Source organism: Lontra canadensis, unplaced genomic scaffold, assembly GCF_010015895.1.
Source record: "Lontra canadensis isolate GAN:19392208 unplaced genomic scaffold, GSC_riverotter_1.0 scaffold1, whole genome shotgun sequence".
Lineage (NCBI taxonomy): Eukaryota > Metazoa > Chordata > Mammalia > Carnivora > Mustelidae > Lontra > Lontra canadensis.
In genome coordinates, this window is record NW_022630995.1 from 114,673,357 (window position 1) to 114,687,944 (window position 14,588).

At 35.4% G+C, this 14,588-nt stretch overlaps 1 protein-coding gene across 1 annotated transcript in view; it reads right to left on the minus strand.

Moving 5' to 3' along the window:
* The window catches only part of MMRN1 (multimerin 1), a 57,782-nt gene that overhangs the window by 2,566 nt on the left and 40,628 nt on the right, over positions 1-14,588 (minus strand). The window contains exon 6 of the mRNA XM_032861685.1: positions 11,948-13,936. Coding sequence (XP_032717576.1) covers positions 11,948-13,936 — 1,989 coding nt within the window. The remainder of the gene's footprint in view (positions 1-11,947; positions 13,937-14,588) is intronic.

Consider the following 14,588-nt stretch of genomic DNA (forward strand, 5'->3'; position numbering starts at 1 on the left):
ACATGATAAAGGTAATATTACAAATCGTTGGAGAAGAAAAGTGTCTATTGAATACACGGTGCTAACAACTGAATATTCATAAAAACATACTTTCCACATGTACAAAAATGCTAAAAGTAAAAACAACAACCTATATGATTGTATTATAATCAAGTAAAAGGGATATCTTTGTAGAGCTTTAAAATTTTGGAGAACTCAAAGCAAAACAAAACAAAACAAAAAATCCAAAAGCCGTAAGAGAAAAATCCTGACATTTGACCACATAAGAATTAAAACACATTTGCAGCCAAAGTTGCAGGCTCAAAAGTTCAGTTTCAAAGATAAGGTTCAAAAGTTCAGGTTCAAAGATAAGTGACAGATTAAGAGAAAAATGTTTTGACAGAAACAAAGATCTAATGGATAATATCCATAACGTGAAAAGTTCTGACCAATCTAAAAGATTGTGGGAAAAAAAACCTGAAAAAATGGGCAGATGATATGAACTGGCCAATTACTGAATGAAAAATGCAAAAGTTCATTATCATTTTTAAAGCTTATTCAATTTCACTACTAATTAAGGAATAATAAATTTTTACCACCAACACTTTATCAGGTGTCAACATTCAAAAAGATACAAGATATTCAGTGACGAAGAAAATGGGCATTCTCATATAATGTTGGTTAGAGCTTAAATTGTTAGAAGCTCAGAATGAACAATTTAACCATATTTATCAGAATTAAAAAGGTTCATTCGCTCAAAGCCAGAAATTTTTCCTGGCAGAATATATACTCCAGAGATACTTGCCTACGTATACAAAGAAAACTGTTAAAAATGTTCTTTATGGCATCACTTGCATTAGTGAAAAACTGTAAGACACCTAAATGACCATTTCATTGTTAAATAAATTATAGGTATCTTTTCCCTAAGGAATATTAGACAGTAGTTAAAGTATGAGATAGATCCCCGGACACATTTGATTTACTGAAGGCAGCAAGATGCAGTTCACATATTAGATATAGAATAATTTCAATGATTTAGAAAACCTTAAATTATGAATATGGTTATAAACATCATACATAATTATGTAAACACAGAGAAAATGTTGGGGAAGACTAGGTTGCTGGTCAGTTACCGCTATGGCGCCACCTTGTGACAAGTTTGAACAGTTTACAATTCACTCATTTCAAAATACGGATTGTTGATGACTTTTACATTTAGGGTTGTTTGGTTTAACATTTTTCTCAGAAGTGAGATCTGTAAATGTTTTATATACGTTATGCTTCATGTTTAAATAATTCAAATTCACATAGATTGTGACCAAACTACATGCCAGTATTAGAAATTTTTTTTCAAAGAAAATATATATTACTTAGTAATTAGAGAATAGTTTACATTATTTTGATATACTTTTGCAATATTCCATACACTATTTTGCTCACTAAGATACATATGGAAAACATTACATATATGCAATAGCTTTTCAGAATGTTTCAAACTGGCCTACATTTTCTTTAACGTCTTTTCTCAACCAAGTGAATAGGTTCTTAAACCCCTCTATTCACTATTAGCTATCATTCTAAAACCTAGCCCATTTCTTCCTCACTTTAAAAACTTCAGTGATTCTCTAATGCCTATAGAAATGTGAATTCTTGACGTCAAAGCACTGGCTTCATTTGTTTTCACATCTTCTGAATCTAGCACAGTGATTGAATCACAGGGTGGCGTTCAATTACTGGGCTTCACCAGGAATGAAACAACTGTGCAGGGGAGCTGCGGCACACTGAATTATGTATGCTATCTGACTAGCTCTATAATTCTTATTTTCCCATTTTCTTATAAATGCACTCTCACCTGGAGACTGCCCCATGCATGAATCAGGAATCAAACAGATGTACTTTTTTTTGTATTGCTATTGGCTTTATGTTGATTCTATATGACCAGGGTCTTTGCCTTCTATTTAACATCTAGGATACACTTTTCGTCTTTCTCCTTTGTCTATTCCATTACCTCTAGGAATGGGGTGTTTCCTTGTTCTCTTTGAGTCATTTTAGAGGATGCCATTTTGCCCTTTATTCCAACTTCTTTGCAGGGTCATTCATCTGGAGGAAGGGTTCACTTGAGTTTGCTTGGGGCCTGCTGTCTCCTATCACTATAGTAGCTCAAACTTGCTGAGAATACACCTGGTTTGCCTGCTGGGGCATCTCTCATGTACCCACCGAATTCAGGGTGCTTCGCACTCTGGTCTGCACCTTCTTCTGTCCCATGTGTTTTAAGTTCCTTTCTTGCCTTCTTTGATATTTTAGATATCTATGGTCTCCAAGTCCCTGCCTCAATAATTCACATTATGACACATAAAATTATGCCTATGGCTCCCAGAACTGGATGTATTAGGAATAGACTCTGATTAGAGCAGGCTACAGTAACAACCGCCAGTTATGACCTTATACTGAAATGAAATGACATTATACTTCTGTTAACATTATATAAACATGAGGTGTTCATTGTCTATTTTTGCATCTGTATTACAGTGTATCATAGCAGGTCTTCTATGCCTTGATGTCACTGAAATTATCTAAAATCTCATATTTATTTAAGTCATTTTAGCACAAACTTGCAATTATTACCAAAAATTACATTTATCTTATTGGACTTATCATCTGTCCATAGAAACTGTTCTTTGTTTTAATTCTGTATACGATGTTTTAATGAACTTCATCATTTCCAAATTTACTTTTATTTTTTTTATTTTATTTATTTACTTGACGGAGAGAGGTCACAAGTAGGCAGAGAGGCAGGCAGAGAGAGAGGAGGAAGTAGGCTTCCTGTCGAGCAGAGAGCCTGATGTGGAGCTCGATCCCAGGACCCTGGGATCATGACCTGAGCCGAAAGCAGAGGCTTCAACCCACTGAGCCACCCAGGCGCCCCCCAAATTTACTTTTTATGTGTTCATCCAAATCACTGATAAAAATATTTAATGGACCAGTGTCAAGCACAGAGCTTTAAAACAACCAAGACTGATTGGCATTGACTTATCAAATTGAAACTATTTACATTTTAATATACAATCGGCTAAAATCTACTTTGGTACATCATCCACCTTACATTTTTTACTTTATTACTAAAATACTTAAAAAAATGGTTAGGTACCTATGTAAGTTCCTGCACATATTTGTCTCAAAAGGCAATTTTTTCTTGAATTAACAACAAAGATAAGACCCCCAAAGAGCATCATTTTCTTTTCAAAATCTTTTCTCCTCCCTGTCAGTAGAATTAATTACGTTAATTCTCTTAATTATTGTCAGATGCACAGAAGTTCTCTTGTTGAACTTATCGCGCTCCACTGTAATTGCTCCCATGTCCTGACTTCCAATTAGATTGTGAGCTTTCTCGAAGTCAGGGCTCGGGTCCTCTACTACACGGCGTGTCACTGCTAATTAGCACAGTGCCTGACATACCGAGTGCAAAAATGTCTTTTTAAAGATGAATAAACCAGCACAGGGTCATGTAAGGAATTGCTGAGTCACCATACTGTACATCTGAAACTCATATAATACTGTATGTTAACTACCTGGAGTGAAAATAAAAACTTAAAAACAATTAAGGTGAATGAACAAATCATTGGAAGATTGAGTAGATGATGATATATAATCCAACACTATCCCTTCTCACAGTTCTCAAAGACCAGGTAGAATTTAATGCTATGAAGTCATTGGCATGTTTTTCTAGAGACAAGGAATCATCTCAAGCAAACTTTTCACAGCTTCTCCCCTACCCTGGGCTTCAGGAATTCTTAAACTCTTTCCAGTCCATTTATTTTCTTTGGTAGAGGTCGGTGCAATTAGTTGAACAGTTCTGCTAACTCAACATTCTACTATCTTGTGCAAATGGCATAACTAATCCTTCAATATTCATTTCCCTGCTCCAACCATGACTAAAATTCCTTTGCCATTATCTTGGAATGTTTCACAAGCTTCAATTCATTCTGGTCTGTTCTTTCTGGATGCTAATATATGCTCAAGTTACACCTTCCTATTAATCCTACTTGTATATTTCATAAATGTTCATGTTAAATTTGAACTGATTGGAGAGCTCCCTACATTTTCAAAAGCACTCTGCCTTTGCTAATATTTGCCATTCTTTATTATAATTATTTGTGTAATGTATGAGGTCCATGAGAAGAGGAAATGTGTTGAATTTACTACTCTGTCTACTCAATCTTTCTCAGGGCTCATTCAAAACTTACTCAATAGATATTCAATGGACAAAATAAAGCAGCATATTATATTGATGTTTTCTCCTTCGTTCTTATTTTTATGTATGTTTTACATATATTTTTAATTTTATTTGGTATTTTCATTGTTTAGTCCTATTTCATCATTAAGATCTTATTTTTTTCTTTCTTTATTTTAACAGTAACATTGCAGAGGGCAGATTTCTGCTTGGAGCAGAATGGAGTTTCCAACAGATTACTGAGAAAACCTAGCATTGCCTTTGGGCCAGTTTGTCCTAAACAGAGAAACACATTATGTACAAATCCACTACACAACTTTGCTCAAGGTAACATGTCCACACAACATTAGGACTTTATTTTTCATCCCAATTCCAATGCTCTCTAAAATGATTCCTTCCACTTATGGACACATTAACTTTCAGCACTATGCTGTGTCCCCATTTATCAAAATTGTTCCTATCAAATAAGGTTTATCCTTCTGTTGTTCTAAAAATACTCTATATGTTCCTTTCCAACAACTTTAAAAAATGTGGATATTTATTTGTTTATATGACATTTCCAAACTCCTCGTTCTAAGTACTCATATTTTGTCCATTGGTGTATGGATGGATGGATGGAAATATTGTTTCCAACTATCTTTACTACTTTTCCTTCATAGTGTTTTTATTTTTGTTCTTTATAAGTCATATCTGTTGCTCTTGATACTGTTTCTGAGATCTTTTTTTCTCAGTCCTTTAAATGTAATTTTAAAGCTCATTTAATCATATCAGCAATCCTTACCAACTGTATTATCCCTGTCCCAGAAGATTTACTCTAACCTTTGTCACTAAATTATCACTTATTTATCTTAAGTCATGACCCAGGAAATCAAATGTTTTTATTTGATATTATCAACTCTATTCACCTTTTTCTTAAAAGTCATAACCTTTAATCAAAAGCACTATTTAAAAAATGACAAACATATTAAAATATGTACAAATCATTAGTCATTAGGAAAAGGCAAAAGAAAACCCTAGATACAACAAAATGTTATTCAACATAAACATAGTTGAATAGTTCCAATTAAACTTATAATGAAATATGTATTATTTCTTTTCAGAGTCACTTTAAGCTGTGTATACTAAAATTGGCAACTAAAACCTTAAAGCATGTTTCTCAAACTTCATGCTCAATAAAAATTTGGTACAGCTATTATTTTTATCCTTCAGTTTTTTTGTCAAGATGCAACTCAGACCACTGTGCAGTAAGCTCACAATATGTGATTTAATAATCCCTACACTTTCCTCTTCATGTTTGATAATTAATATGACACAAAATAATACCACATGGGCAATTTTGAATTCACAGTGTTTTTGATGACCAGTAGAAGGACATCCATTCATTGTATTTAATTATAGATCAGTTAATAATCAAATTTGGTTTCAACTCTCAGATGCCAAAGAAATAGTCCATTGTTGAGAAAAAGCTCCTGTGATTCTTGATAGAGAAAGAACCCAAACATGTGCAGTGTCTGTGTAAATGGGACCTGGTGTTCTGTCCAATTTCCTTTTTTTGTCAGACCATGTGTTATAAATTTTGGTTCATATGCAGGAATCAAACACATGGCTCCTGTCTGCTCACCTAAGACATCACAGCCATTTTACTGCACAACAAGGTGCAGGAAGGGGCTGTCAATTTTGTCAGCATCCTCTCCTCAACTGTCATCCTTCCATTGGAAGGAGAATTACGTAGAAAGCTGGAGAGTCATATCTTCTCCCAGGGAACCATAAATGAAAATAGTTCACTTAATATTCTCTTCAACACTGGTATGTTTTATTGACAACAACTAGGGAGACTATCCTCAGTGGATAGGCTCGCTAATCAATTGTGACACAAAGAATACCTTTAAAATCATGAGCAGAAAGGAATTCATTAAGCAGGCCTAAGACTGCTATCTTTAGAAAGGGCTGCCTGCCAGGTTTTGCCCTTAGCCCACATCTGGGCTCTTGGCTTCTTGCCATTTCCTAACTGTAAGTGTCATCCACTGTGCCCAGACTATTTGTACAAACAATATGTTTAGGCTGAACATCTGACTTCTTTCTGAGAGTCCAGAATTTTGGTAAGGACTAGGCAGAGGGTGCCTATGTGACCAGTCCTGTTATGGACTGAATATTCATATGTTAAAATCCTGACCCCCAATCTTACAATATTGGTAGGTAGGGACTTTGAGGGGTGACTAGGTCATGAGGGTGGAGTCCTCATGAATGGGAGTAGTGCCTTTTTTCAACAGACCCCAGAGAGGTCTCTCACTATATCCCTTTCTGCCACATGAGAATACAAGAAGTTGGCAGTCTGCAACCTGCAAGAGGGTTCTCACCAGATTCCAGTGATGATGGCCTGATGTGAGACTTACAGCCTCCAGAACTGTGAGAAATAAATTTCTATAGTTTATAAGCGATCCAATCTATGGTACTTTGTTATAGTAGTCTGAATTGACTAAGACAAGCCCCAGTAAAACCCTTGGGTGCTATTTGATGGACTTCCTTTGACAGAAATATTGCACATTTGCGTGTGTGTGTGTGTGTGTGTATTTGTGACTAGAGAAAAGAGCACACACAAGCATGTCCCATTCCAGGACAGAGTGAGCATAAGGAAGTCTGCACATGGATTTCTCCAGACTCGGCCTGTATCATTTCCCCCCACTGATCCTACCATGTATCTTTTCACCATAATAAACTTCAGCTATGTGCATTACTCTGTGCTGAGTTCCAGGAGTTGATGCTAACAGATCACCGAACTTGTGTGTGGTTTTGGAGACCCTATAAAACACACCATAAATTCTAAATTCAAGCAGTTATCCTTCAAAATTTAATCAGCTTTTAGTTAACCATTTTGGAGAGAAGTCAACTTATTGATACCTCAAGTTATCTTGAAAATGTTATTTTTTAAATAATATGGGAAGACATCTAAAGAGTAGCAAATACCTTGGAAAAGACCATTATTAAAATTTTTGCAGATATTTTTCAGTGTTTATTGATACACATTCATTTTTGTGCAGCTAAGCCTTTATATTTTCTATGTTATTATTTTTGAGTTATTATTATATGATAGGCATAAGTTATGAACATATGTTGAATTTAAAATGCAATGACTTTATAAAGTAAAGATAAGGGATGATGGAATACCTAAGTCTGTAAATTATGTTGATATATGTATATGTATATGTAATATATATCAAATATTAAGTGAAAATATTAGAGAAAACCCATAAATGTTGGGTATAGCTAAAAACAAGCATCATATAATTTAACTAATTTAATAATATACTTTTACAAGTTAGTTCACGATGCTCAAAATAAACTTTTGAGGTGGTTATATTATTCTATATTTTACAAATGAAGAAAGCAAATTTTAGGAAAATGAATGACTTGTTACAAACAAAAACATTGCCAGGCAAGACCTGAACATTCGTTTCCTGACTCCAAAATCAGTGCTCCTTAGTCATCATAATTGCTTCAATGCAGAGTTACAAAAATTAAAAGTGGGTTTAAAACAGAATAAAACAGTGAAATATCCAGGCTTTTATTTTCTCTGTTAAATCGCTTATATCCTCAGTGATGATAATTTTAGAAAGTTGTATTTGGTATACTACCAAATCTTCTGTGGAAGGTAATCTTTCTTAAGAGGAGTTGTTAAAGGAGTAATTATGAATAAAAGAGGTTTATTATGAGAGTTAAGTATACCTGGCAAACGTTGGGAATAGTTTTGCAATAAAAAGTCAGTGGTCTCATGAGCATCAGGTGCCCGTCCTCCGTGATGTTGTCGTCAATATGGATGTGTTACCGCAGGACTGAGCTCCTCTTAGGAGGCAAGCAGCCAAACCCTCCTGCAGGGACAAGTCTGCCAATTGTTGTACAAACAAATCTTCAAAGATGAAATAAAACCCTCTTGGTGTCTATGGGAATATTATTTAGACACAAATCAAATATTTAGTGATTCAACTGGAATAGCTTATCAGCACTGGCCTAGGAGGAATCATAACTAACATAACTGAATGTGGGGCTGCCTCACAAGAAGTGAGAGGGATAGGACCCTGCATTTTGCCCTTCCACCACATTAGTCAAGGAAAGATGTGAATAATTGATGGTCACTTCCAATGACAACTGCCCATTAGTCATATTACAGAAAAATCAAACTGAAAAGTAGCACCTTTACCTCCTGGTAAGTACAGAAATGAATGGCAGTATTTGGATCCTCAAGAAGGAAAACTCCTTCAGAGTATTGATTCTGGCCATCTGGAATATTCAGATATAGCCATACTCAGATCTGATGCCCTGAACAGAAGCAGAAGGAAGAGAAAGGCAGGTGAACATACTCCACAATCTCTTTGAGTAGAGTGATTGAGGACTGAGTCCTGAATCCAACAGGCCAGGAGTCAGGCTCTATCAGAGGCCAGTTCATCTCTCCACGGGTTAGTTTACTTATCTTCAAAATAACAATAATGACAACTACTTCCTAAGTATTGTTAAGTGAGCTAACATATATAGTATAATTTGTATAGCACCTGTGATATAGTTATTAATAAGTAGTATCCAATGTTATGTTATTATAATATTACTATTATTAGGCTTAAAAGGAAGTTATCAGTATTAAAGTTAAGTTTTAAAAACTAAATTCATAGGATTTTTCATTCTATTAATGGCACTTACTATTCTGTAAATGATAGTGACTCTAATCTGAATAACATTATTGTGAGATTCATAAGATGATGATAAACAATCTTCTGATGTTAATCTGGCTACATGGTTATTTATAATATAATAGTAAAGGTCAAAGGAAACAACCACATTTTAGCCAGTGTGCCAGTGTGTCCCACCCTTGGTATGAAACAGGGTATCAAACAAAGTGGTTAATTGCAATTGGTTTATTCTTTACCTTTTTCTTTTTCTTTCTTTCTTTCTTTTTTTTTTTTTTTTTTTTTTTTTCTGGGAGAGAGAGAGAGACAGTGAGCACAAGCAGGGGGAGGGGTAAAATGAGAGGGAGAGAGAGAAACTTAAACAGTCTCCATGCCTAGCATGGAGCCCAAAGGGGCTTGATCTCACCACCCAGAGATCATGACCTGAGCAGAAACCAAGAGTCAGGGGCTTAACTAATTGACCCACACAGGTTCCCCACAGCTGGTTTGTTCTTACAGGAGAACTTAGACTGAGTCCACTGGTTTTATCACCATGCACAGACTTCACCAGCTAAGCTGTCCAATGAATGCCATCAGTTTTATGGCCCATCGAAGCTGGCTTAATAAGTATGCATATCTACACAACTACTAAAGGGTCCTACACATTATGCTGCTGGTCTTACATAAAGTGTAATTATTTAATTTATAAAGTATAAATAATTTAATTATATAGAGTGTAATTTATTACTAATTTTGGTAGACAGGTCTATAAAAAAAATTCTACTTCCAGTAAATAAAGGAACAGGAAGCAATTTTATCAAGACATCATTGGAAAAAAGAGAATGAGAACTAAGTTAATGATTAGCCCATTAAATTCAGTATTGAGTCACCTGCTATATAAATATCTAAATACAATTTTTATAAATTAACAGTTATTCTTTATACTATAAAAGTTTATAAGTTCTTATGTGTATTAAACCTTTTACCTCAATTAATTTTGAAGCTATTTAAATTTTATATTTACTATATGGTCCAGGCATTTTTTTGGTTTAAGGAAAAAAAGAAATAACATGGGTTGCCTGGTGTAAGACCACATATGCTGGAGTAGAGCTTAACTGAAACTCATTTGCAATGTCCACAGAAGACCAAGGATTGAGATAAAATGGAAAAAGAACAGCTGATCATTTTTCCTGAATTAGTGTAAGAACATCTCCTATTGAACTATTACCATCTTTCTCTAGGAAACATGTACATCTGAATTGTTTGTTCTGTGATTCCACATGACAAGATTAGGCTTCCTGGGTCAGACGAATTGCAAGGAAGCCATAAATAAATACAGTAATTTAAGTAGTCAAGAAGCAATTCAGCTTTGTATTATTCTGTGATTTTTAATGTTATCAAGACATTCAGAGATTAAAGATGGAGTCATATTATGTCAGGACAGTGATCACTCTTCTGTAATTAGAAAGCAATAAAATAAAAAATTCATCCGGTTGCGCATATAACTTAATAGCAGACTCCTATGAGAGGAACACTGCCATTTCTTTTAGTCAGAATCAGCAGCTATTCTTCTCATTGTGAAAAGTTCAAACATATTCATGAGACACTTCTTTCGTGAGAGACTTCTGTATGTTTATATGCACTGCACTGAATTCTTGCTTCCTCCCAGATTTATGCCTCTCTTCTGGTATTTACAACATCTATTAATTATCCTGCTACCCTATCATTTCCCAAATTCAAAACTTCAGAGTATTCTAGGTCTTCTCCCTCCCCAGGTGCCGTGCATTCAGGCTGTGAACAGCTCACGTTTTTTATACAGTAATGCGCTCTGCGCATATTCCTACTAATGAGCTCAGCAAAATACCTATCCCAATCCCATCACTTAAAAGGAAGAAACAGAGACCCAGAGAGGTGGACTTGCTTAAAGTTACAGAGAAATCCCTGAAACAACTAGGACCCCAAATCCTGATTTGTTGTTCCTTGGATCATCTGTTTTTCCACTCTCCTGCTGTTTCTGTTAATTTTACCTTTACAACAAGTTTCACATTTGTCCCCTCTGTTTCAACTTCCTCTTCCTCAGATCTGGCTCTTACCACTCTGCTAATACTGTCCTAACTGGTATCTCTAATTTCATTCTTTGCGGTCTTGCTCTATGCTTCTGCTAGCTTCATGCCTCTGACATATGTTTCTTCCCATACCCAACCCTCTCCTCCAAATTTTCAAAGACCATTCTTAGAAAACTGTGTCTAAAGGCCTTAGTGTTATAATCTACATGCGTCCACCCAAAATTTATATGTTGAAGTTCTAAACCCCAAAGTTGGTGATATTAGGAGGTGGGGCCTTTGGGACATGGAGCCCTCATGAACAGGATCAGTGTTCTTTTAAGAGATACCCAGAGAGATGGCTCACAACACAGCAAGAAGTCACTGGTTGTGGCCCAGGAAGAGGGCCCTCACCAGAGTGCAACCATGCTGACACAGCAATCTTGGACTTTCTAGCCCCCAAAACCGTGAGAATACATTTCTATTATTTGGGGCTCCTCCAGTCTTTGGTATTTTGTTATTGTGGCCCAAATGGACTAAGACACTTAGCTTGGCATTTGTAGCTTGCTGTGACCTACCCAAATCAAATTCCTGCTCATGTATGCATTCATTCATTCAGTCATTCAACAGATATTTACTGAGTTCCTATAGTATACCAGACATTTTGTCAGATAATACCAAAATGAGTAAGACTCCGTCTGGTCATTTTCATTCAGAAGCTCATTATCTAATAGTTTTCCTTAATTATACATAAAAGCAAAAATGTTCTACAGGGAGAAATCTGATTGTATTACAGGGGTCTTGTCAGAAAAAAAGAAACATGTAGACAAATATTTACATGATAAACACTTAATGCCTGATTTATATAGGATGGAATCAGCTTCAAATGGTATATCAGTGATCTTTGAATTACTTAACTATTCACTCAAGTTCAAGAAAGTGCCTTTTATTTCTTATGGTATTGATAAACCCCACAGATCTACTAAACATCTTTTAAATGAAAAGAGAGATTAAATGTTATTATTTCAGCAATAGCTTACCAGGAACTAGAAGGTTGTCTGTGTTTCTTTGGGATCGGCCTATCAGGACAGTGGTCAGATTCACTGTTGGTTTTTTAAGTGAACTGGGTTTCTTCAGCACTGGTTTTATTTGCTTCTGAGACTTGGCAACACTGGCAAGACTACCAGACAGTGTTTGATTTATATACCAAGTTAAATTAGATATGGCGATTTGAGATTTTATTTCAATTACTGATTCCACGAATTCTGTCAGACCTTTCTGAAGAAGCTGAAGATCAGGTTGGGAACTTTCTATCTGCTTAGGTATGCTTGCATTCAGTTCTGAGATATGTGTAGAAGCATTATGACACATGAGTAAGACTTCAGACAGAGTTTTGTTAAGCGCAGTGAGGTGAACCGAGAGGTGAATGGATTTTGCTTCCAACGCCTTAAATCTGGAAGTCAGTACCTGCAGTTGAAGAGCCTGGTCTCTTTCATTTGTGGTCACACTGCCTTTTTTTAGTGAAACATAATATGGTATGAGTGTCTTGGCCACTTTAGTCTCAATACCTTGCAACCTAGTTTCAAAATTTTTGGAAATATTCGTAGCTGAAAGCATTTTTTCCTCCAAATGGCTCATATTTTGCTGGTATTTTATCATTTGGGAGGTGGTTTCATTGAACATTTGATAAATCTTTTGAAAGCTGGACTGACTTAGTTTTTCCTCCTTAGGCATATTTGCAAGGACTTTGGCAACTTGCAAAACAAAGTTGTATCTCTGATCGTCATTGACCAACATCTGAATGGAATCATTCAAGTGTTGGAATTGAGAAATAAATGTCAAAATGGTTTCCATATTTTGGGTACATTGATGATGGACTTCGGGATTATACTTTATTGAATTTAAAGTCTCTTTTAGCATGTAGTTATCCTGAATGAAATCAATGGCATTATTTATAATTATCATTGTCTTATTTAGGCCATCTTCCATTTCTGAGGCATATTCATTGATACGCCTGTCCAAGGCATCACTACGACTCTGTACTTCATTCCTAAGTGAGTTGTGTCTTTTTGAAAGTTCTTTGATAAGAATATTTAGACTGTTGACAGCACTTATCAGGTTTTCCACTTTCTTCCTTGTAGCTATTGCTTCCTTTGGTGGTTCTTGCACAATTGTCTCTCTAAAAGGTGTTGCCTGCTCAAGCAAGGGTTGAAGGATCTCCATATCATAAGTCAAATCATTTAGCTGCTCATTCATTTTATCCATCTTATTGTCCATTGGAAAGAGAACTTCAGCCAGTGTTTGGTTTAAAACTTGTAAATTCTCTTCTGTGTCCTTAATTTGAAATTTAAAATCATTTCTGCACTTAGATAACATGTCTTCGCATTCACCCCTGATAGATTCCCTCTCCATCTCCAAAGCAATGGTAAGATTGTTAATCTTGCTGTCTTGGATGTGCAAATCATCAAACATGTGCAGCATCATCAAACCCTGCTTCTTTATGTTCTCTTGTAGAGCAGACATGTACTCAGTGACATTACTGTGAACTGACTCAGCAGTTGGAACACCCCTCTGATCTGATACTTGTTCCGTTGATAAAAGCTGCTCGTGTACTGCCTTCATTTTAGACAGAGTCTTGTTGAGGGATTCATAATACAAAATGCTCCGTGAATGTTCCTGTTCTAAAGCACCTTCTAAGTGAGCTTGCTTTGCTTCTAGTTCTTTAATAGGCTTCTCACAAGTCACAGTAATTTCTTGCCTTATATTCACAATGCGATTTTTTAGATCTAGTACATCAGTCAAAGTGGGCCTGTTTTCTTGCATTAAAACAGACTTTTGCTGGACTGCTATTAAAACCACAGATTCATTAACCTGTTGAATTATTTGTCTGGTGTTTTCAAGGTCCTCTGACAAGCTTGATACAGTCTTAAAGAGCTGTGCTATTGTCTCTTGCATGTCATTTTGAAAAATTTTAAATTGCTCTCTTACTATGTTCTTTACCAGATCATTAATGCTTTTGGATTTTAGGCCTAGAGAAAAAATATTAAACAACAATAAATGATATATGATTTTAATTAGGTAAACTTCAGATATCTCTAAAAAGATAAAAAATTTGAGCTAAGCACCACTAACATGTAATAATAAAAATACTTCTTCACTACACTTACTTATGAAATTCCAAAAATTACTATAGTTCATAGAAGGTGAAAGCCTTCTTAACTGGTAAGTCTGAGGAGGGAAATCAATTGTGGTGTAGAACATATCACAGTCATAAACAAAAGACACGAAGGAACTGCTACTGATTTCAGTTAATAGAACCTCATATGTTATGATTCTAAACCTAGTCTTACTCTGGTATGAAAATAAATGGCTTTGGGCTCTCTGGCTCAGTAAATAATACCTGGTGTTATCTCATGACTATGCTATTAGGCTGTTAGTAATTAGGTTTCAGGGCTTGTGCTTTGAGCTCATAAAAACGAATAAATTGACTGCAGAGAAGAAATTTAATGAAATTCCCAAATAAGGAAAATTATGAAGTAACAGTCACAAGATTCGACAATAGTTTATATCAACAATAAAATAATAATGAGAGGTTTGGGGATCACCAAACAAAGACAAATGAAAATAAGAATTCAAGATATATTGGTTAACATAATATGACATTAATTCTTCATAAAAATA